Source organism: Quercus lobata, chromosome 2 (genome assembly GCF_001633185.2).
Source record: "Quercus lobata isolate SW786 chromosome 2, ValleyOak3.0 Primary Assembly, whole genome shotgun sequence".
Classification (NCBI taxonomy): domain Eukaryota; kingdom Viridiplantae; phylum Streptophyta; class Magnoliopsida; order Fagales; family Fagaceae; genus Quercus; species Quercus lobata.
In genome coordinates, this window is record NC_044905.1 from 66,081,483 (window position 1) to 66,103,712 (window position 22,230).

At 35.3% G+C, this 22,230-nt stretch overlaps 3 protein-coding genes across 3 annotated transcripts; 2 read left to right on the forward strand and 1 right to left on the reverse strand.

Annotated features, from left to right (window-relative positions):
- The first annotated feature begins 863 nt into the window (after positions 1-863).
- LOC115968614 (scarecrow-like protein 3) lies at positions 864-2,129 on the forward strand. The gene has a single exon (XM_031088047.1). The coding sequence runs from the start codon at positions 864-866 to the stop codon at positions 2,127-2,129; it is 1,266 nt and encodes a 421-aa protein (XP_030943907.1).
- A 2,596-nt stretch (positions 2,130-4,725) lies between these two features.
- On the forward strand, positions 4,726-14,546 carry LOC115976256 (probable tRNA (guanine(26)-N(2))-dimethyltransferase 2). The gene is made up of 12 exons (XM_031097429.1): positions 4,726-5,157; positions 6,232-6,531; positions 6,671-6,758; positions 7,272-7,393; positions 7,702-7,841; positions 7,957-8,029; positions 10,026-10,114; positions 10,219-10,324; positions 11,548-11,760; positions 12,172-12,366; positions 13,433-13,510; positions 13,872-14,546. Exons 1-12 carry the CDS (start codon positions 5,032-5,034, stop codon positions 14,103-14,105), a joined length of 1,764 nt encoding a protein of 587 aa, XP_030953289.1. The 5' UTR covers positions 4,726-5,031; the 3' UTR covers positions 14,106-14,546.
- A 3,623-nt stretch (positions 14,547-18,169) lies between these two features.
- On the reverse strand, positions 18,170-21,895 carry LOC115976257 (putative disease resistance protein RGA3). Its single transcript, XM_031097431.1, has one exon. The coding sequence runs from the start codon at positions 21,712-21,714 to the stop codon at positions 18,499-18,501; it is 3,216 nt and encodes a 1,071-aa protein (XP_030953291.1). The 5' UTR covers positions 21,715-21,895; the 3' UTR covers positions 18,170-18,498.
- Between the last annotated feature and the right edge of the window lie 335 nt (positions 21,896-22,230).

Genomic DNA, 22,230 nt, shown 5'->3' on the forward strand with positions numbered 1-22,230 from the left:
CGTACACACAAGTTTGTGTGTAATAAAAACTTGATTTCGGTCCAATTAATTACTTAATCGTAGTTTGAGCTCAATATTAAGCTCTTTAACTTGAGATCTAATAAAAGCATATTATTAACCCCAATTAAGCATATTATCAAGCTCATATCATTTGAACGTATGATCCCAATTCTCAATTAATTAAAAACTTAGTAAAATATTGATTTATTTTTAAGTTTATATTAAGCTTATTATCAAGTCTATAAGCTTATTATCCCATCAACTCAAAGCTATGTAATAAGTGATGGTTTAGTATAGGCAGTGATCCTCATAACGTAATACAGAAGGTTAGAATGATTTTTTTTTTTTTTTGGTTGAGAAAAAGATAAGTAATTTTATTGAACTAAATCGAGAATACATTATCTAAATCACTAGGTAGTTCTTCTAATATAATTAGAATTGGTCTTAAAACAGTGATAAATACACACCAGATCTTATATTAATCACATAAGCCTTCCCTAAGAAATAGAGGTCGGAATACTCTCCAAGCCATAGTCTCAAAAATATTCCTTTTTATGAGGACAAAGTATTATTCAACTCCTTTGAAGTGTGAACCCCATCTTTCACCAGAAGTCAATGAACTCAACTCATATATGTTTTTTAAAAACACACTTTTATATTTTGTACTCGTTCATTTGGAACTCTCTGACTCAGTCTCTCACATACTTCCAACAGTAAAGCTCTCATTTCATTCCCACCTACTTCAAAAAATATATATTATATGATTCCCTTATAAGCTTGAAAGTATTCCTCATAACCTTCATTTATCCTTTACTACATGATCAAAGTGTAGCTCTAGCTTTAGAGGAACAACACAAGCTCAAATGAGTTCATCATCTCCAGCACTAAAGCCTGATGTAGCGCTTTCCCTAACTTTATCACCATCCCCAACTAAGCCCGCTCGCATTGAAGCCATAAATAAGTCTGAAGAAAGAGGTTTACGTCTGATTCAACTCCTCTTGAAATGTGCTAACCACACCTCATCTGGCAATCTCCACCGTGCCGATGCATGTCTCCTCCACATATCACCGCTTGCCTCAGCTACCGGTGATTCCATGCAACGGCTAGCGGCCCAGTTTGCTTACGCCTTAGCAAGCCGCCTTGTCAAGCGCTGGCCAGGCCTTTATAAGGCCCTAGCAAACCGTTCTCTACAACTATCTAATCATGAAATGGATCCATCTTGGGCCTTATTTTCACAGGCCTTTCCTTACCTTCGCTTTGCCTATGCCATCATAGCCCAAACCTTGGTCCGAGCCATGTCTGCGGAACGTGTAATTCACGTCGTGGATTTGGGCTCCGGCGATCCCAACTTTTGGGTCCCACTTATCCAAAGCTTTGCTCTTATGGCCCAGGCCCGTGAGCCTCCCCAGTTGAAGATTACTTGTGTAAATAACAACAAAGTTGTTCTAGAGAAGTTGGGCCTAAGGCTTGTTAAAGAGGCTGAAGGACTGGACATTCCCTTCCAATTCAACCCTGTAAATGTTAGTCTAAAAGAGCTGACCATAGACATGCTTAAGGTAAGGTCAGGAGAAGCATTGGCTTTTGTTTCAATACTAAATCTTCACGTCTTATTGGCAGAGGATGATCGAGTGGATGCACATTTTGGGCCCAACAAAGGTAACAAAGTTAAGGATTGTAAGCAAATGGGACAATTTTTAGCAATGGTTCGGTCAATGTCACCAAAATTGTTTTTCTTAGTTGAGCAAGAAGCCGATCATAACTTAGATCGTTTAGTGGACAGGTTTCTTGAGGGTTTACACTATTATAGTGCCATGTTTGATTCATTGGATGTTAATTGTGGGTCACTTTCATGTGAGGAGAGACTTGCTGTAGAGAAAATGTTTGGAAGAGAAATTGTAGATGTTGTGGCGTGTGAAGGGTTGGAAAGGGAGGAGAGGCATGAGAGGTATGCAAGGTGGATTGTTAGGTTTGTTGGTGCTGGGTTCAAGCCTGCGCACATGTGGTGTGATGCTAAGCAGATTATTGAGGCCTATGGTAAGGATGGTTATAAAATTATGAATGATAAATCTAGTTTGATGATCTGTTGGCATGAACGGCCTCTTTATGCAGTGTCTGCATGGATTAGTTAAGCTATTTTTCATTTAATTGTTTTTACTTTGTGAGTTATGTGAAAGCAAACTTGTAATTATTCAATCAAAGAGGTTTTGCTTTGTACAAATAGAATTGTTATTGTCTCATTTACTTTTACCATTAAAATTTACTGACTTTAACTCAATAGGGCAATTGTCTTTTAGATTAGGGCCGTAATTAGGTAAGTCAAGTCGAGCCAAGTTGAATATTAAAAGTTTGGACTTGTTCATTTAGTATTATTTTGAACACAGGTCGAGTTTAAGTTGATTACCAAATAAGATTATGTTTAAGTTTAGTTCATTTTCTTGTTGAACAATCTGAAGTTTATTCACGAGTTACTTAATACTTATTAATTTATTCTTTTCCCATGTACAGTAAAACCATTACTAAAATTTTTTATCTTTTCACAAATCTATGAATGTTTACTACAATAGACTGTTTATATTATTAACAAACTACCTACACAGTTCCAATAAGACCAATCCATCTCTAGTAAACAATAATTTGATATCATATGAACATATATACAAATTTATACAATCCAATCTCAAGTTTATATAAATATATGTTTAGACTAGTATACATATAAAAATATAATACTATATATAATCAAATCAAGCCTCATGTTTACAAATTTGTTCACTAACTCATTATTAATGGTTGAGCCTAAATTAGGGCATGAGCTTGACTTGTTTGCTAAACAAATGAACATAAACAGGCATTTTTCTTAAGCTAAGCCTAAACTGTTTGGTTTATTTGCAGTCTTATTTTGAGTTTGAAATTAATGTGGCCAAGTAGGAACCTCTCTCTCTCAAAATAGGGAGGGTCAACAAAACTACCTTATGAATATGAGTAATGCTAGAAGGACAAAAAAAATTTGCAAATTTTTTTACAAATTACTGATATGGTAAATAATTAAATGAAAAAATAATATTAATAGTGGGTCTAGATGAAAATTAATAAGAAGCTAGCCATATCAACAGTTTGTAAAAATATTGTAAAATAGTTTGTGGTCGTAGCATTACTCCTGCCTTACACTTATTTTTATCTTTTTTTTAGTATCTTTTTAATAAAAATAATATTTGCCTATTTGGCTTAGATTCTTACCATCATTTGATGTCTTTCGATATAAATAATGAATAACATCATGAATTTAATTAATTGATAATGAGTACATAATTATTTTACCAATAAAAGTGACGAGACCATAAGTGTGAGTCCATAAGTGTTTTTTTTTTTTTTTTTTTGAGAAGGTGAGTCCATAAGTGTTATTATCACGCGTTTTCCCTAAAATTAATGGGTTTTGGTCCTTTTGGAGCACGCCATCATTTAGTTATGCATCATTATTGTTTGTGGATTCTCATAGAAGTACATCTATAGATTTGCCACTCGCTTGCAATTTCAATTAAGGCATAATTGATGTTAAAAAACGGGCCTAATAAATAATTAGCCCACAAGTCCAAAACAAATCCTCCATGCATCTCACATTAGTAAATGGAAAATCAAGACCAACAAATTCTAGCATGCACCGATTCAATAGTTATTATTTGTCTGTATATATTAAGAAGATTCAGAAAGTTAGTTATTACCTTTTTTTCCTGTAAAAAATACTCCTAAATTAATTATCCAACAACTTAAAAATGTGGTTAAAATAATAAATTGACAAAAGAAAGTTAGTTATTGTTTTTTTTCCTGTCAAAAATACCCTTACCTAAAACTTAAAAATGGGGTTAAATAGTAAATTGACAAAAATAATAAATTCCTATTTTTACGTTAAAATGTTTTCCTATTCCTAATAAACTCCTACTTATATGTTGATTTAAATTCCTATTTCTGCTCACTAACTCCCTACAAAATAGGATCACTCTTTTATTAGTTTTAAAACTCCTCTAATCTACAAAACTCACCTCACGTATTTTTTTTTTTTTTTAATTTCATCACGATGTAAAGTAATCTTTATCCAAAAAGTAGAAGACTCCTACTATAAAACCAATACTATAACTTTTATCCATTCTTATCATCCCAACATTCCCACTAAAAAGCAGTTACTACTATGTAATTTCTCAAGCTTTTATTTTTGTTTTTAACTTTCTCACTCACGATCTCCTTATTATCACTAACCTCCACGTTTGTTAGTCAGTTTTATATTTATCTTATATTTGTAAAGACCAAGTTTCATTCTCATCAATCTCATGTTTCTTTTTCTTTGTAAATTTTTTTTTTTTTTGACAATTTGTTCAATTTGTGCTTTTCAAGGCTTATTTTTTAAAATTAAGTCAAACTTTAGCAACTAATTGATGACTTCAATGGATTTGATGTTAGGGACATATTTTACGAGGTCTGGAATTGAGATTGACAAATGCAATCAAGACTTAAACTATTCGTTAAGCAAATAGGTATTTTTCAAAATTCTTGGTAGTATTGATTTATACATTTGTGGGGGAAATATTTTCTTCATCACACCCTTAGTTTTTTTTTTTTTTTTTTTTTTTTTTTTTGGTGATGGAAAAAAATAAAATTTTTTAATTATAGTAAATACAAATTATTAATTTTTTCTCAAAAATTAGAACCTCTACGTGAGTGCGTGCTCAGAGTAGTTACTGCTACTTATTAGGGTTTAAGAAATAAAAAAAATCCTCATAGGGTTTCAAATCAATTCAACACAACTAGCCGTCTAACCCGATATAATGTGCTAAAGTCACACAGAGATACATACCTCTCTTTGTTGCACGAGCTCTCTCAAACTCTCCCAACTGCAAAAACCTTAAAAACTCCCCCAATAAGATTCATTTGTATTATAAATAAGTCTTTGGCTTCTCTCTCTCTCTCTCTCTAAAGTCTTGGCTGTAGATATATAGTAATAAGCAAAGGACAAGGTACGAGGAGAAGAAGAAGAAGGATATGCATGAAACTGGAGGAGGGGGAGGAGGAACAATGTCGGCGGATCCCCAAGATTATACTATCATCAAGGAGGGAGAGGCTGAGATTCTCATGCGCAAAAATGAGGTCTTTTACAATCCCAGCCAGGTGCCTTAATCTTCTTCTTCTTCTTCTGCAATTTTATGGTTTTTCTGTTATGTTTTGTTGAAAAGATGAAATTTTTTTTAATGGGTTTTGTGTTTTGGATGGGATTCTGACTTGGGACTTTGATGGATCCTTGTTAGTACTTGAAGATATATGTTTGGTTTTTTTTTTTTTTTTTTTTTTTTTTTTTTTTTTTTTTTTGATGGGGTTCTGGTGTTGAAACGTTTGATTGTTAGTAGAATATAAATTGAAGTCCAATTGATTATTCACTGAGGTTTTTGGGTGTTATATAATTAGCAAAGAGAACCTTTTGATTTGCTTATGATTGAGATTATAAATGTTCTGGAATTGAGCAGAAATTCAGTATGTGACAGATTTTGTGTGTACGTTGCCTTTTTCATTTGACATTGGAAAAAATTTACATGCGTTAATGAGCTATAACTCAACTCGCACTTCCTTCTCCCAAAAGAATGGGTTGGAGGGTGATGTATTGGGTTCAAGACCTTAGTTGCATGTTAGTTTAAAAAGGTACTACCTTGTGCACAAAGCTCCCACTTTTGCTGGAATGTAAGTGGTGATTGGTGGGCAGCCTAGCCCCCAATTATTTTTTGAAGAGACGGATTCCTATTCATGTGTAGTTCCTCCTCCCCACACCCCCCCCCCAAAAAAAAAGAAAAAAGAAAAAAAGGAAATAATCTAAATGCAATAAGCTACAATTGACTTGTTTTGAGCTTTCTTAATGTGGCAATTAGTGAATTGAGGTGGAGATTATAGCAGGTGAGGATTTTAGAGTACCATGGGAAGATAAGATTAGATAAGTTTTGCTATTCATGCATCGTGCCATTCTCTAAAATGTGACCTGGGATGATACCTTCAGAGTTCAAACTTTTCTAAACAACAAAATTTGATCTTCAAACTTTGTTCTATTATATTGATAATATTTTGGAAGATGCGACATGGTATGGGTAATTTTTGGCGGTTATAGCTAATTGTTGGTTGTAATTACCTTCTGTTACCCGCTTTGTGGTTTTCTTCCACACGTGAAGGCTTCTAATTGTTTCAATATGTAATACTCAGGTTGACAACAGAGACATGTCTATTGCTGTCTTGAGGACATTTATATCCAAACGCAAACAGGAGCATGAAGCATATTTGTTGAAAAGAACGAAAGCAGCAACAAAGGCTTCTGAGAAGGATTCCTCTGAACCTGCTGGAGAAGCAGCTGATGAATCTCTCACGAATGATGAAGAAGCTAATAGAGAATGTGAAGTGTCTGAAGAGGTACATCAGGATGAACCATGTAGCATTTCAAAAGAATTGGTCAAGACCCTTGAGGGAAAAGGACGTGGAGAACTGAAGCCAGCAAGAGTTCTTGAGGTGTTTCTATAATCTTCTGTTATTAATTTAAGTTAACATTTTTTAATAACATTCGTTTGTTCCAGTTTGAAAAGTTTGTTAGGAATATTTGAATCTTTAATATTATTAAATAATTTGTGATTTCCTTTTGAATGTACAGGCCTTGGCAGCTTCTGGGTTGAGATCTCTAAGATATGCTCGTGAAATAGAAGGGATAGGCCAAGTTGTGGCAGTAGACAATGATAAAGGTTGCTATTTATATTTCAGTATATGACTTTTTGTACTTATCCCAAAAAAAGTTACTTCATTTTGTAAGGCTTACTTTTCTGGAGATACATGTACACACTTGTCCAAGAAAACTAGATACATGTTTGTAGAACAAACATTTGTGTGTATATTGCAGATATGTGTTCCTGCCTCCCTTTCCACTAATAATTGTGTTGCTTCACAATTACCCAATGCCTATAAACCCAGAAGTCTCTGGCTCGACTCTTGTTGAGGCATTTCACGATTTATTCAATGCCTGCTCAGTGGGGGTGTGTAGGCATCTGGGGTTTGCCCCTCAGTGGTGGTCCCACTGACCCATACCTTGAGGGGGTTCCTTGTCATCCCAAAAAAAAAAAAAATTAAATAAATTCACCCTCCGCTCCAGTTTAAAATTCACTTATTGAGCCATGTGCAAGTGTTTATTAGTTATTATCTAGTGCCTGAATGAGGCCTGTAGTTATAATACTTGTTGTAATCATTTGCTCTTTTTTCAGTTTCTGTTGAAGCTTGCAAGAGAAATATAAAGTTTAATGGTTCAGTAGCATGTTCAAAGGTGGAGCCACATCTTGCTGACGCTCGTGTATTTATGCTCACCCATCCAAAAGAATTCGATGTGGTATGCAGGTGCTTTTAAATATTTATATATATATATATATAATATTATATGTATTTTATGGAAAAAGAAAGAATTAAAAAAAAAAAAAAAGCATCTATAGGTCATTTTCTCTGGATATTTTGTCAATTCCAAACTTATCTGAATAAGACTAATGGATGGCTTCACTCCCTGTTCTCACTTCTCAAGGATTACTTATCACCATCTTTCCTGTTGTTGTGATATATTAGGATATAAAGTTAGCCTAGTATTTATCAACATTTTCAAAATAATCCAGTATTCATAATCTTTTTTGGCTATTGGTGTTTCAGGTTGATCTTGATCCTTATGGCGCGCCTTCTGTGTTCTTGGATTCTGCTGTCCAATCAGTTGTAGATGGGGGTATGCTGATGTGTACTGCAACTGATATGGCAGTACTATGTGGGAGTAGTGGGGAGGTTTGCTATTCCAAGTGAGGGTTTTGTACTTGTCTCACCTTCAATCAAACTATGGTTTTCAGATTATTGGGCTTATTATTTATTGACCTTTTTTTATTTTTTATTTTTATTTTTTATAATAATTATTAGATATGGTTCCTATCCATCACGAGGGAAATATTGCCACGAAATGGCTTTGAGGATCCTCCTTGCGTGCATTGAGGTATTCCTATGCCTTTGAAATACATATAAATAATTGAAAATATTCTTTTTTATGTTTTATTTTTCCTTTGCTTTAGACCAAAAGCAAAGAGAACTGCTATTGTCAATATTTCACTGTAGTTTGTTTGCCATATGTTTTAAAAATTCTAAAAACTTTGTGAACTGTTTGAGTTGTTTAACTCTGTCCTCTTATCTTTCTTTCCCTTTTTCTCCCCTTCTGTTGTGGTAGTCTTTGTTTGTGAGTGTGTGTGTGTTTCCATGTTGATATTTTGATTAGTTGATTATAAGTATTACCTTTGCTCTATCTAACAGCACAATATGTATATGTCTATCGGGAGTGGGGGGTTGTAACATTTGGAATTGCCTTTTTTTTCCTGATTAAGTACGGATGTTGCACAATGATTTTGGCTATCAAGTGCAAGTGAGCAAGTTTGATTCTAAAGAGTAGCCACTTAATTCAAATGCTCTAGGGTAGGAACCCATTTTGTTAGGGTAAGCACTGGGTAATCCTAAACTTTTCTAGTGGTAGTCTCTCGTTAGAAATTCAATACTACAATAAACTATGACAAGGTGTCGTCACATCAGTATTGATGGTGTCTCACCAATTTTTGTTTAGATTGGCGATGTTACTTTTAGATTGGAACTGTTCAAAATAAATCAATACATGGTATGATGGATATCTTCTAAATTTGGTTTGAATTAGTACAGCCAAATGATTGATAGGGCACCATCTGAGCATAGTTTTGTGCCTTTTATGTTTCAAAGGTCATTGCTAAAATAAGGGCTAGTCAAAGCCCTAAGAGATGGAATTGTCTCATAATGTCAATTTTATTCACTAGAATAAAATGACCGTGGTATCTCTCTTCAAAGCTTATATTTTATAGACCTCTCTGCAAATGTTAAAAAGCCTAATACCTCTGCTAATTGTTTGAGTTGGACTTTAATGTGCATCGGGGATATTATAAATCACTTCTCAAGGCACCTACACGAGAGTTGGATGACCTGGATATCCTCTCTTTTTTTTTCTTAGGATTTAGAAATACTAGTATATTTGTAGGATCGAGAATCATATATTTGCTTCCTTTTGGTACACTATGTAGAAAGGTTTTCACTGTTACTTTCTTGGATATCCACGAAACGCCAGCCACTTAACGGTTATTTGTAGTTTGAGATCTGCTTTATTGTTGTTCTTCTCCTTCCCTCAAACCTCAAGGGGTGTTTGGCAAACCACATAACTTGTTTCAACTTATATATGACTAATATTTTTGGAGGAATATGAACGTGAAATGCCCAATTCAAAACCGGTTTTAATAGGATATATCTGATCCAATTTTGAACCTGTTTTCTGAACAAAAAAGTTTTACCACACTGAAAGAAAATTAAAACAAGTTGTGTTGTTCCAAGCTAGCGAGGGCTTTTTTTTTTATTTTTTTATATGACATGGCAAACACCCCTCAAATGTAATATATAAAGAATTTCTTCTGGTTTATGGTTGTTCAATGCCTCATTGATCATCATAATCACCTGTTTGAGAAAACCAAGATTTCACTGACAAGAGGCTGGAGTTCTACCAAGAAAACATTTATCAGGAGATAATGATTTTTCCTTTTGAAATTTGAACAATTGAAAAGGCTTAGCACATTTTTTGTTAAAATAATTATATTTCCAATTTTTCTTCCCTTAAAATTCTAAAAAGTTTCTGCCATGTATTCTAATTGAGTTTTTAGTGATTTATTCCTGCCATCACAAGTTTCCTTTTAGGTTTGTGTCCTTTCTTTGGCCTGTGGCTCTGGTTATTCTTATTGTCATTCATACCCCCTTTATTAAGAAAATGAGTCTTTCGTTTTTGGAGGAGAAGCCTAGTTATGCCTAGGTATACCTCATGTAGAGGAGTATATACAACCAGGGAAGAAACTTTCTTCCTTTTTATCAAATATACTTGCTATTGTACAGAAAAATCTTATGCATACTTTTCTTTTTCTTTTTCTTGAATGCAGAGCCATGCAAATCGGTACAAGCGGTACATAGTTCCTGTTCTATCTGTTAAGATGGGCTTTTATGTCCGTGTTTTTGTTCGCATATACACGTAGGTGTCTTATCTATTTTGAATGAATTCAGAATTAGCTGATTCTGTGGATAAAATAGCACTTTGTTATGATATTGACTGGAGGCTGAACTAATTGGCTGCAGTTCTGCAAGTGCAATGAAAAACACCCCCCTTAAGCTGTCATATGTTTATCAGTGCATTGGTTGTGATTCTTTTCATCTTCAGCCTATTGGGAGGACTATGTCCAAGGTACACACATCTTTATTTCATATGACATTGCTGCTAGTAATTTGTTGTTGACATAGATGTATTTTAACACTAATTATGCCCATTTATGAATGACAATAACCTAATATGATTTCATTTTGAGTGCGTCAACTATGTTAGCTGGAGATAATACTAAAAAATCAAGAGGGAGGTTATGAAAGCTACTAACATATTGCTTATGATGAGTTGGTTTTGTTCTAAAGAGCTCCAAGATGTTATGTGCTCTTACAAACTCTTACAGTGGTGTGTGTTTAAGATTTTCATGCTCATTTCAAGCATTAGCCATTAGATTTGTCACAATACCAGCAGTGTATCATGCATATGGGCTGTCGTTGGTTCCTTTCAGGTGGTAAGATATTGTCAAAGATTTAATACACAACAAAATTTGGAAAATAGGCAATCAGCAGGTACCCCCCATGCAAGTGCAGGGGCCACCCCGCACCCTCTTCATTTTTAAAATAACCTAGGGTCATTTGTTCCTATTTCCAAGCCAAGCTCATAAAACCTGGTCTGTGATAGTTCTAGTAAAAAAAAAAGCTTGTTGGAAAAACTGGTTGGCTTTGCGTTGACATGAGGGTATAAATGCTGTGTGTGTATCAACCATTCTGGCTAAAACTGGACAGACTTGTTTTTTTTTTTTTTTTTTGCCATAAAATACCTGAGGCTCTAGACTCCTGCAGGCTGCAGTATTCAACTTTCAAGAAATAGCAGGGTATTGGATGGGATTGAATGTTCTACGTTGTGACTGTGTCTGATTACTGATGTTCCATTTGTTGCTTAGATGATAGTGGGGCATAGAAGGAAAGTTTTGTTTAGAAGTTATATTAGAAAGGATCTTCTGTGTATCCCCAATGAGCTATTTTTCAACACACACTTCCTCCCATAATAATGGGATGGAAGGTGATATCTTGGGTTCAAGACTCACTAGGTGTGTGGGTAACTTACTAATAAAAAAACTTCCTTCTTTCTTTACCCAAAAAAAAAAGGAAAAGAAAAAGAATAGGGAAAGCATATCAATTATTGATATGCCCTTGTTAACCACTAATGTATAGGTTTTAATGGATTGATCCAAGGGTTCATTTAATATGTGTGTGTGTGTGTGTGTGTGTGTGTATAGGGCTAGTTATGTATGATAATTAATTTGTTTCTAAGTTCAGGTCAAAATTCTAACAATGCTATGATCTTTAATCCTTTTCTTCTTCTAGAACAACAGTGTAAGATATCTGCCTGGGTTCGGCCCTGCAGTTCATCAAGAATGCAGTGACTGTGGGAAGAAATTTAACATGGGTGGACCTATATGGTCTGCTCCCATCCATGATCAAGAATGGGTAACCTCCATACTGGCAGATATGAAATCTATGCAGGACCGGTACCCTGCTTATGCTCGAATCTCTGCTGCACTGACGAATGTATCAGAGGTTTGTTTGTTTACTTTGCCCTGATGTTGTATCTTTGATGTGTGTATAGTTATTCATTTTGGAAGGAGTCTTTACAATAGATTGGTTGGTAATTCTTAAATTTTCCCAAGAAGATTGGTGTCTAGTCAACACCACATTTTAATGTGCCTTATCCGACGGCACCATACACTTGTTTGTTGCTTTTCTTTTTTCTAAATATATTTAAACTTGGTTTCTATTCTACATATTATGTTTTATAATATTCTTTTTAGTTATTTGGTTTTTCCTAGTCAAGAAAAATAAATATTAGTATTTGGTTTCAGATGGTGAAACTTATGGGCAGTGTGTGGACCTTGTCATTTGATAATTTCCTCCTTATGACAGCCATCTTACCTCTTTTAAATTCTGATTCCATGATCATACTGTTTGCAGGAATTGCCCGATGTTCCTCTATTTGTGAGTCTGCACAGCCTATGCGCCACACTCAAATGCACTTCTCCATCAGCAGTAATTTTCCGTTCAGCTGTGATCAATGCTGGATATCGTATATCTGGAACTCATGTGAATCCACTGGGGCTGAAATCGGATGCTCCCATGGATGTCATTTGGGACATAATGCGGTGTTGGGTAAGAATTCACTTTTATTATCTTTTCAACATGTGCACATATCCATTTCTTTAGGTCCCTGCATTTTCATCTCGGTTTCTTTATTTTGATTTTGCATATGATTCTTCTAAGCCACCAATTGAAATGGCCAAATTTTCATGTATCCGTGTCATCGTGTTTCATGTTTTCACAAACTATCTATTGTTTAGATTTTGTTTTGGGGTTCCACAAACTGGCTATTGTCTAGATTTCAACTATATCAGAAATTTCTTGATAAGTGGAAACTGGAAAGTCTTCACTTGGTAGTCTACATTCTATAAAAGACTTGATGAGTGTACAGTGGATTTCTTTTCATTAGTGGTAAAGGCCTTCGTTCATTTGCTTGCCTCCTTCCAGCTCAGAATGCCTAATGCCTATTATACTATCTAGTTCTAGAAGCTAATTGCTAAGACCTCACCCTTCTGGTGTTGCTTTCTGCAAGGAGGTGAAGCACTCTGCCAGACATCCCAATCTTGGAGGCCTGTTTGCCTTAGTAATTCAGTGTGAAAAAGGCATACCCAGAGCTCAAAAGTCCCACTTTTGTGGGATCTGGGATTGATCTTGGTAGAAAGCCATATCCCCAATAATTTTTTTTGGTGAGGCTGATTCCCAGACTTGAACCTGCTACCTATTGCTTTTGGTTGAAGACTATCTTCCAAAATAAATAAATAAAACTCCTTCAATGCAGCCTTTAACTAAAACCACGTTATGCAAGTTCCACTCATACCTATACCTACTGTAGAGTTAAAAAAAAAAAATACAATTAAAAAATTACCAGTGATGATGCATTGATGCCTTTATAGGTTTGTGAATTCAATCAGCTAAAAACTCCTCTCAATAAATAAAAATATACACATTGTGATCAGTTAGGCTTGGTTTACATTGTAATGAATATATAACTAAAATAGGCGGCCTTTATTCAATCGAGGGAATCAAAGTTTTCCTCTGTACTTCAGTGGTAAAAGGCTATAAAACAGAATGCAGTTTGACTTGTTAGTGGGTAAATGTGACCATCTCAGGAGAAATGACATGGTTTCCTTTTCTTTAGGTCAAAAATCATCCAGTGAAAGCTCAGCCACCAGATCAGCCAGGAAGTGTGATACTTGCCAAGGAACCAGTTCTTCAAGTACGTGTCATCTCCCAAGTTGCAGTTTTATTTTATTTTTAAATGATTCTTGTTGCTTGCTATTGCTTTGATGACCTTATCTTTAATCTTCAGAGTACAGACTACATTTTCCGAAGACAACCTATTATGCATGCATTTTTATTTTTATTGTTAAACGATTCTTGTTGTTTGCTATATTGCTTGACCTTATCTTTAATTAGTTTATTGCCCTTTAGAGTTTAAACTACATGTTCTGAAGACAGCATATCACGCACGTGTAAGTGTGCACAAGTGCATGCAGAGAGAGAGAGAGAGAGAGAGAGAGATCTTTTGAGTGACTGAAAATTCATGTCTCTTTTTTTTTTTTTTAAATTTTGGGCAGGCTAATTTTGCTCGGGCTGTTGCATCACTTAGCAAAGCACAAGCCAAGAAGGTCACGCGCTTCCTTCCAAATCCTGAAAGGCATTGGGGCCCAAAGCTCCGGGCAGGTCGTAAAATAACCAGCAAGCACGTCTCTCTTTTGGGTCCTCAGGCTTTGAATGGAACTGTTGACCATGAAGATGAAGAGCCTACTGCCAAGCGTCAAAAAGCACAGGAGCCCTCCACAAATTCATGATTTTGAGGTATTTCTTGGAAGTATGTCTCGGGATCAAACCTGCCTGGACCTTGGTCAACTCCCATAATTTTGCTTTTTTGGAAAGAAAAAAAAATGTTGTATGCTTTCTCTTTTCCTTTTAATTATTTCTTTTAAAGTGTTCATTTTCTGGGGGAGGGAGCGAGAGATCATGTTCTATCCCAAGAAATGTCCCACAGTTTAATATAACTAGGAGAAAATGGGAATGGAGAAACTCTGGTGATATTAGAATTGTATTTTTGGCAATTTTTTGAGTTAATGGAAATCCATTAGGTAAAAACATAGCTTTGAAATTACTCTAATTTCACTTGCTTTGTGAAGAGTAGATTTTCTAACATGTTATACACCATATTTTATAAGTCTTTTAAGTGTTGCTCCCATAGCAATGTTGTATGAAGAGTGGAATTAAAGAAACTTTGGTGCGTCCTGGACTTTATTTCATGTTCAATTAGAGACCCAGACAAATCCTTTTCACCCTATGCTTACATATTCTTGGGCGTACAATTGGTGAATTGCAAGTTTGCGTACTAAAAGCCAGCAGGTTGTCTTAATTCTCAACTTAAAATCCATACTAATGCTTTGTTTGGCTCAGCGTTATTGTTTTCTATAAAATTATATCATATTTCTATGTTTGTTAGCAACCTTAAATGAGTTGAGAATGATCTTCTAAATTTACTTAGTTTGTTGTGAGATAGAATTGTTTTCTAAAAATTTTTAATGGAAAAAAAAATCTCTAAAAAATAAGTTATATTTTTTATGTTGACCAAAGTTAACTTTCTTTTAACTCTTTAATTTTTAATTTTTATATTTTTTAATGTTACTAAACATTGGAAAATACATAAAAGCATCTTCTCATAAGGTTTTTCATCGAAACAAATGGAGCGTAAGACATGTTTTCTAATATTAAGATTTATAGTTTACACAATTACATAATCAAAATGCATTGAACAGTTTTTAGTCTACATGATTACATAATCAAATTGCATTGGCATTTTGTCCTAAAAAAAAATAAAGCATTAGGCCTTTTTTTTTGAACTTCCATGAAACTTGCAGTGTGTGGAAGTTTGGGGGAAAAAAAAAGATAGGGGGCGGTATCTTGAACTTTAAGTACATGCAGTATCAACTATTGAGTATGATGCTACATGTATCTAAAATATTAGATTTTTTTTTTTTTTTTTTTTTTTTTTTCTGAGAGAATAGGGATTTTTTTGTTGTTGTTGAGAAGCTAGAGAGTGAAGAGGGTATGAGAGATGAGATAACAGAAAGGGAGAAAAGAATGGATTATAGACTTCTCTCTTTGGATATTTTAAAAATTAAAAAAGATAGAAAAATCATAAAATATTATATAAATCAAAAATTATATTTTTCTTTTGTTCAATATATATATATAATTTAAAATTTTTAATATATGGAATCCATCCTCCAAATTTCTCCAATTTGGAGAGATTAAAATTTTCAATTATTTTCCTCGTCCCAAACAAAGCAAATGTGCAAGACTTGGGCTGTTGTGAATTTGTAGCGAGGTCCATACTACAAAGTACACTGCCTAACTTTTATTGCAATTAGTATGAGTATCACTATGTTCATTTTATTTTTTTAGTTAAAAACTAAAATTGTAATATGAACTTATGAAGTAGTAACAACTTTTAAAGTGAAAAGAAAGAACCAAGAAATGAAGTTGGCGTATTAAAAGGCAGCATTTCCATTCGAGTTCTCGCGTTTGCTAGGAAGTTGGAATCTAAGAATTAAGAAGCAAAACTTGAACGGGACTCGGCTTTCATTTATGCAGCTATACACAACACCTCAATGCGAAGTTCAAGTATTGGCTACCTCATCAAAGATGGAAGGACAGCATTCAAGTTTTCAGATTTACTGTTTTAGTGTGTGCGTGTAGGGATGGCCATACCCATTGGGTAATGAATATCCTACTCTATCCGATCCAAATGTTTTCGGTAATACCCGGTTTTTCATGAGTAGAACCTAATCGGATAGGGTATGGATATTACCCGAATAGTTCGGGTAGGGTATGGACCCATATATAAAAAATAAAAAAAAAACCCTAACTCTCTCACTTTAACTCACACTCTTTCTCTCTCTCTCTCTCTCTCACTTAAGCCTCCATCCTCACCCTCACTCTTTCTCTTTCTCTCACCTGAGCCTCCATGGCCCAGTGCCTTGAACTCATCACTCCGATCACCAGCACCACCACTACAATGGTCTTTTCCATCTCTGAATAAATTCTCTCAACCTTGAAATCTCTTTGTAATCCTTGGATCTGAACATTCTCTCTATCTCAGATGACCATGGCTGAAGCCTCTCAAGCTCATCACCGCCACTATCAGCGATGGTTTCACATCTCAACCTCAACTTCTCTCTAAAACCAAAACATATAACCTCTCTCGATCCTGATCGATCTCACCCTCTCTTCGATCTAAACGAGACACAACCTTCTAACTCTGTCGTGAAGCCCAATCGCCACCACCAAGATGGTGGTTCCCAACCTCTCATCCTTTCTTTCTCTAAACTCGAGCCAAACACTTCATATTTATCTGATCTCTTTCTCTAAAATCTAGAACTTAACTTTTCGATCTACTACCTAGCAGAGCCCCGAATAGTGCGTGGAACATGAATCGGTGTTGCGGAGGTTAAAGGCTTCACGAATCTGCCAATAACTGTGGCTGTGGTGGAGCGTGTGAACACAGGTATAACAGAGGGTAAGCTACTAGGTACGCGTGAACAACCATGCTCTGTGTTTGTGAGGCTCTGTGAGCATGTATCAGAGAGTGTATAATAAAATTTTATCTAATAAAATTTCTATCTATCTTAAAAAAAGAAAAAGAAAAAAAAAGGTAAAAAAAGTAGATACATCTGATTTCAAAGTTATTGATTAGTTTTTTCTTTTTTAAGATAAAGTTATTGGTTAGTTTTTAAGTTAAAATGTTTTTGGATTTTAAAAAGAAAAAATTAAATGGGTTTCGGGTAGGGTATGAATATCCATGGATAATAAATCCGGATAAGAATTGGGAATGGATGATAATGGGTATTGGTATTTGGGTATCCATGGGCAAACATTTTGGATAGGGGATGGGCTCTACCCTACCCAAAAATATTGAGCTCTACCTGCACTAAAAAAAAAGAAAGTTTAGATTTTTTAAATTCTAATACTTAGGAGTGGGGTGATTCAAGGAAACAAAAGTTATCCTGTAGATGAAGTTACAATTCACAATTCAAATGTCTAATTCACATGCAATCTTTAATATTAAATTCCTGAATTCTTCATAACAATCTTTAATATTAAATTCTTGAATTCTTCCTAACAACTTTAAATGACCACAAATAATTTCAAAAAGTTTGTCACAAATCCTGTTAATTTTTCATTGGGAGCAAGGGAAATAAAAAGAAAATCTGAAAAGGCCCAAAGCAAGCAAAGGATGGAGCTAAGCTTGGTCTTTTTTTATATTAAAATATTAGTGTATATATATAAGTATTAATTTTAGCAACTTTGTTATATAAAATTATACTTTGTACTCTTCGCAATATCATTGATTTTTTTAAAAGTAATGTTATAGCCATAAACTTTTCTACAAACATTTTTATAAATTGTTGACATACTAAATTCTTATTAGTTCGCATCTGGACCCATTACTTAAATAATTTTTTTACTTACCATCATCAATTTATAAAAAAAATTATAATTCTAACATTTTCCTCATTTTAAAGTCCATAAAAAAAATTTATAGCTCTAAAATCTAAAAAAATATATGTATACAAAGCCAAAAAAATTAGCCCAACAACAAAAATTATCAATAGCAAAACTAAAAAAAATTAAGTCCATCCAACAAATTTTATTCAAAACAAACCATCCAACCCTTAAAAAAAAGTTGAATGCGGATGTCAGCAAAAAAAACTGCCCTCCTAATTCGAAGTGCCTGGTAGACTTACTCATAAAAAAAAAAAAGAAAAAAAAGAAAAAGAAAGAAAGATTCATTAGTCTTTAAAGCTAATGTCTTCTAGATATTTTGTAATTACATATCGACACACAATTATGCACATAATCATCCATTTATTCATGCTTTGAACAAACTTTTGCAAGCGGCTACTTTCTTTAACATAAAAAGTTATAGAATGCAAAACACACCCCAAAAAAAGAAAAAAGAAAAAAAAAGACAAACGTTACTCTATTAAATTAAATGTGCTTCCTCTCAATCAAATTAAAATTTGGGCATCAACATGTCTCTTAGCCAATTGCAAAGCATCATTTGATTCCATTAGTAAGCTTTGAAAAATCTCCTTTGCATCTCCTTCTATTATAAACTTAAACTGTGCAAAAATAGAGAGAGCGAGAGAGACGTCCAGAGGGGCAATCAGTTACCTTTTATGTGGACCAAAATTTCAGTTTCTGAAGCGCCTTGCAACCATTCCTTGATTGTACTGGTGGAGGATCGGCGATACGAATGTTGGGGATTCGAGCAATCTTATGCCAATCCTCGCCGCTGTCTTTCTTGCACCGCCTCTGCAGATGTGGACATCTTTCAATTCTCAATGTTTTGAGTGCCGTAAGATTCTGCAACTCGTCCGGTATAGACATTAACTCCGGACATCCGTTAATAAGTAAGTCCTCAAGGCTAGTTAAATATTGAATTCCTTCAGATAAAGAGCATAATTTGTCGCAGTTCTGAATCCATAACCTCTGTAGCGAAGACAAGCCCCGCAATCCATTTACCGGAAAGGACAAAATATTTGTACAGCTCCTTATTTCGAGTTCCCGTAAAGAATGTAGGTACTGGAGTCCTTCTGGCAGACTTTCGAGTCCCTTACAATAATCAAGTGTAAAGCGTTTCATTGCAGTAAGATTTTGAAACTGTCCATCCGGAAGAAGTGTCGATTCATGCATACCTCCAATTTGAAGGAAAGACAGTGAAGTGAGATTCATCACTGACTTAATTAACATTGCATTGTTTGTATAGATACACAAACTTGTAATGGAAGGAATAATAGGCAATTCAACTAACTTTGGGCAACCAAAGATATTTAATGTGCTTAGGCGGGGAAAATTTTCTCTTCCATCCATTGTTTGCCATTCCTCCAAATTAGCCATCAATTCTAATCTCAGTCTCTCCAATGATGGGAACGAAATTGCACTATCTCCATGTAACTCATTGCCAAGATACTTCACAGAATCCATGCCTCTTATGTTAAGAACCTTTAGGAATGGTAGTTTGCCAAGAGGTGGCAGATGTTCACATCTTTCACACTTAATTAGAGAAATTTCAATCAGATCATGAAGGAGTAAATCTTGCATCCATGTTGGAAATTTTGAACCTAAATAGTTACGAATGCGCAACACTTTCAGATTTGAATGAGGTTGGAGACCATCAAGAACATCTTCAACCTTTTCTGGTACAGGGCACTGACTTTTGTTCTGCCAAACCAGACTTAGCAAATGAAGATTTTGTTTCCCAATCAAATTTGCATCTTTCGCCTCCTCAAAATTTCTTACATTATCAAGTTCCTTTATTGACAAATCATTTCGAAGGTGTAGTCCTTTCAGCTCACTTAATTGGTAACCATTTTCCTTGCCAACGATGAAGATGCTTAATGATTGGAGGCGCGTCAGTTGTCCCATCCCTTCAGGCATACAAGTAAGAGAATTACAATCTCTAAGACCAAGATAGATAAGGTTTTTCATGTGCCTCATACCATTGGGCAACTTATGAAGAGAATGACAATTATCTAGTTTCAGCGTTTGCAGGTTCAAGAGGCAAGTTATTGATTCAGGTAAAACTTTGAATTTGGAAGAAGACATGTCGAGATACCTCAAGTGTTTTAAACTAGTGATTGATCTTAGTGCCTTTTCTGATGGTTGACGACGAGAGTCGCACACCCGAAGATACTTTTGTTTCAAAAAGAAGGATAGAGGAGATTTATACTCACTGTAATAATTTGGTGACTCAATGCATGAGCGTAGAGATCGGACTTTGCATACTTCAATATCCCAAGAAGTGCGTTGAGTATAATTCAAGTGACGAATCATTTTTGGAACTTTGACCTCTTTGTCAGATTCCACCACAACGCATTCAAGCCTCATAATAGACTGAGCAAGGTCATGCATAAGATCATGCATTTTACATGATATGTTACTAGGAGAATACTCTACAACATCTTGAAAGAAAGATCTCCACACTAATTCATTGAAGATAATAATGCCAACATCATGCGGCTCCAATGATTCTTTAAAGGGAATAAAACCATTAGCCATCCACAATTGTATCAACTCATCCCTATTAAGCTTGTAATCTTTGGGAAATATACAGCAGAAAGCAAAACATTGCCTTAGATGTGGGGGTAAATGGTGGTAACTCAACCTCAGCGCTGGCAAAATGGAATTTTCACCTTCTGGTAATTCCCAAATTTGACTTTCTTTCACAGATACCCACTCACTTTCAGTACTTTTTAAGCTCATGAGGCTTCCAAGAGTCTTTATTGCTAGAGGTACCCCTCCACACTTCTTCACTATTTCCTTGCCAATAGATTCCAATTCTGATCTCTCCTTTAGCCTTCCCATCCCAAATGCACATCTTGTAAATAGGGACCAAGAATCATTCTCTGACAAACATCCCATGTGGTGTATAGGTAGTGTGGCCATCATAAGCGCTACATTCTCAATCCGGGTTGTCACTATAACCTTACTTCCGTTTGACCCACACCTCAACACCTCTTTTAAGCCATTCCATTTGTCATGGTATTCGTTCCAAACATCGTCCAAAACAAGCAAAAATTTCCTCCCACGCAATTTTTCCTGCAAGCATTGCTGTAAAGGGTCCAACTCTGAAAGATTACATGCACTACCATCAATGGATTCAATGATTGCTCTCACCAATTTTCTTATATGGAAATCATCTGATACACACACCCAAATTCTCATATCATAATGCCTCTGTACCCTTGCATCATTGTAGATCAATTGTGCAAGTGTTGTTTTTCCCAAGCCCCCCATGCCCCATACGGCATAAATGGCAAGATTATCTTGATCAGACACATGAGTGAGCAATACTTGAATGATTTTTTCTTTCTCTTCACCTCTTCCATAAATCTCACTTTCATTCACAAGTGAGCCAGTTTGTCTTCTTTCTATATCAAAGACTTCCATGTTTATATCTAACTCTCTCAAGTGAAACTTAGATCTCTCCATAGATATGGCTTCTAGTCTATCCCTCACATTCTTCAGTTTATGTGCCATCTTCATGCGAAATATAAGTCGGTTTTGAAGAGAAAAAAAGCTACTTACTTGGCTTGTCACACCTTTCTCTTTCTCCGACTTTTGTATTAGAGCTTCAGTTGCAAACTCGTCCAGAACATCATCTGCATCATAAGCTCCTTCTTTGAGCTTTCTCAGCCAATTCCTGATAGCCTCACTCTTCCACTGCTTCTCCTCTGCATCTTGCAGAACAGCTTGGATGGTGGAAAGTGTGCTCTCAAGGTTGTCAAGCTCAGCTCTCAGGTCCAAAGCAACTCCGAATTCTTGAAGTGCTGAAGTATTCAAGTTACCCACCATAGAGCTCACCAGGGCAGATAGAAGTATGTCCGCCATTCCGTCTCTTTCTTTCTCTCTGTCTCTCTTTCTCACTCACTCACTCACTCTGGCAACAAAATGCTATTGGAATACAGGATGGATAGCTCAGGGGAAGTGAATTGCCAAAAGGGAATTGCTTAGTTACTTTACGCGTAAAAGTCTTTCCAGCTTTGGCTCTACACGGTGTGGACTTGACTCAGGCAGCATATTCTGCTTTGGATGCTAAATTGTTAATGTCCTTTGATTGGCTAGAGAGTCTACATCCGGCTCCACACGGGATTGACTTTACGACCGATTGCTCAGTGGTAGCCCACGCCGGTTTCTTTCTTCTTCGAAAAGTCTCGTTACTTTGGGACCTCGAGAGGAATTTTCCTGCATCATTAATCATCTGATTAATGATTTTCCGTGTGTATAGTATAATCAATTGCTTAAGATAGAACCGTGCTCCAAATTGTTAAATCTGCCACCAATTCTGTCAAAGAATTAGCACTCACAGCCTCTTTAATTACGTAAACCCCAATGTAATTAAAAACA

Excerpts from the sequence above, each read along its gene's own strand:
- LOC115968614 (XM_031088047.1), top strand. The coding sequence starts at position 864 with ATGAGTTCATCATCTCCAGCACTAAAGCCTGATGTAGCGCTTTCCCTA.
- LOC115976256 (XM_031097429.1), top strand. The coding sequence starts at position 5,032 with ATGCATGAAACTGGAGGAGGGGGAGGAGGAACAATGTCGGCGGATCCC. Across the intron at positions 7,842-7,956 it reads GGGGAGGTTTGCTATTCCAA|ATATGGTTCCTATCCATCAC; the intron begins GTGAGGGTTTTG and ends AATAATTATTAG. Across the intron at positions 8,030-10,025 it reads TCCTCCTTGCGTGCATTGAG|AGCCATGCAAATCGGTACAA; the intron begins GTATTCCTATGC and ends TCTTGAATGCAG.
- LOC115976257 (XM_031097431.1), bottom strand. The coding sequence starts at position 21,714 with ATGGCGGACATACTTCTATCTGCCCTGGTGAGCTCTATGGTGGGTAAC.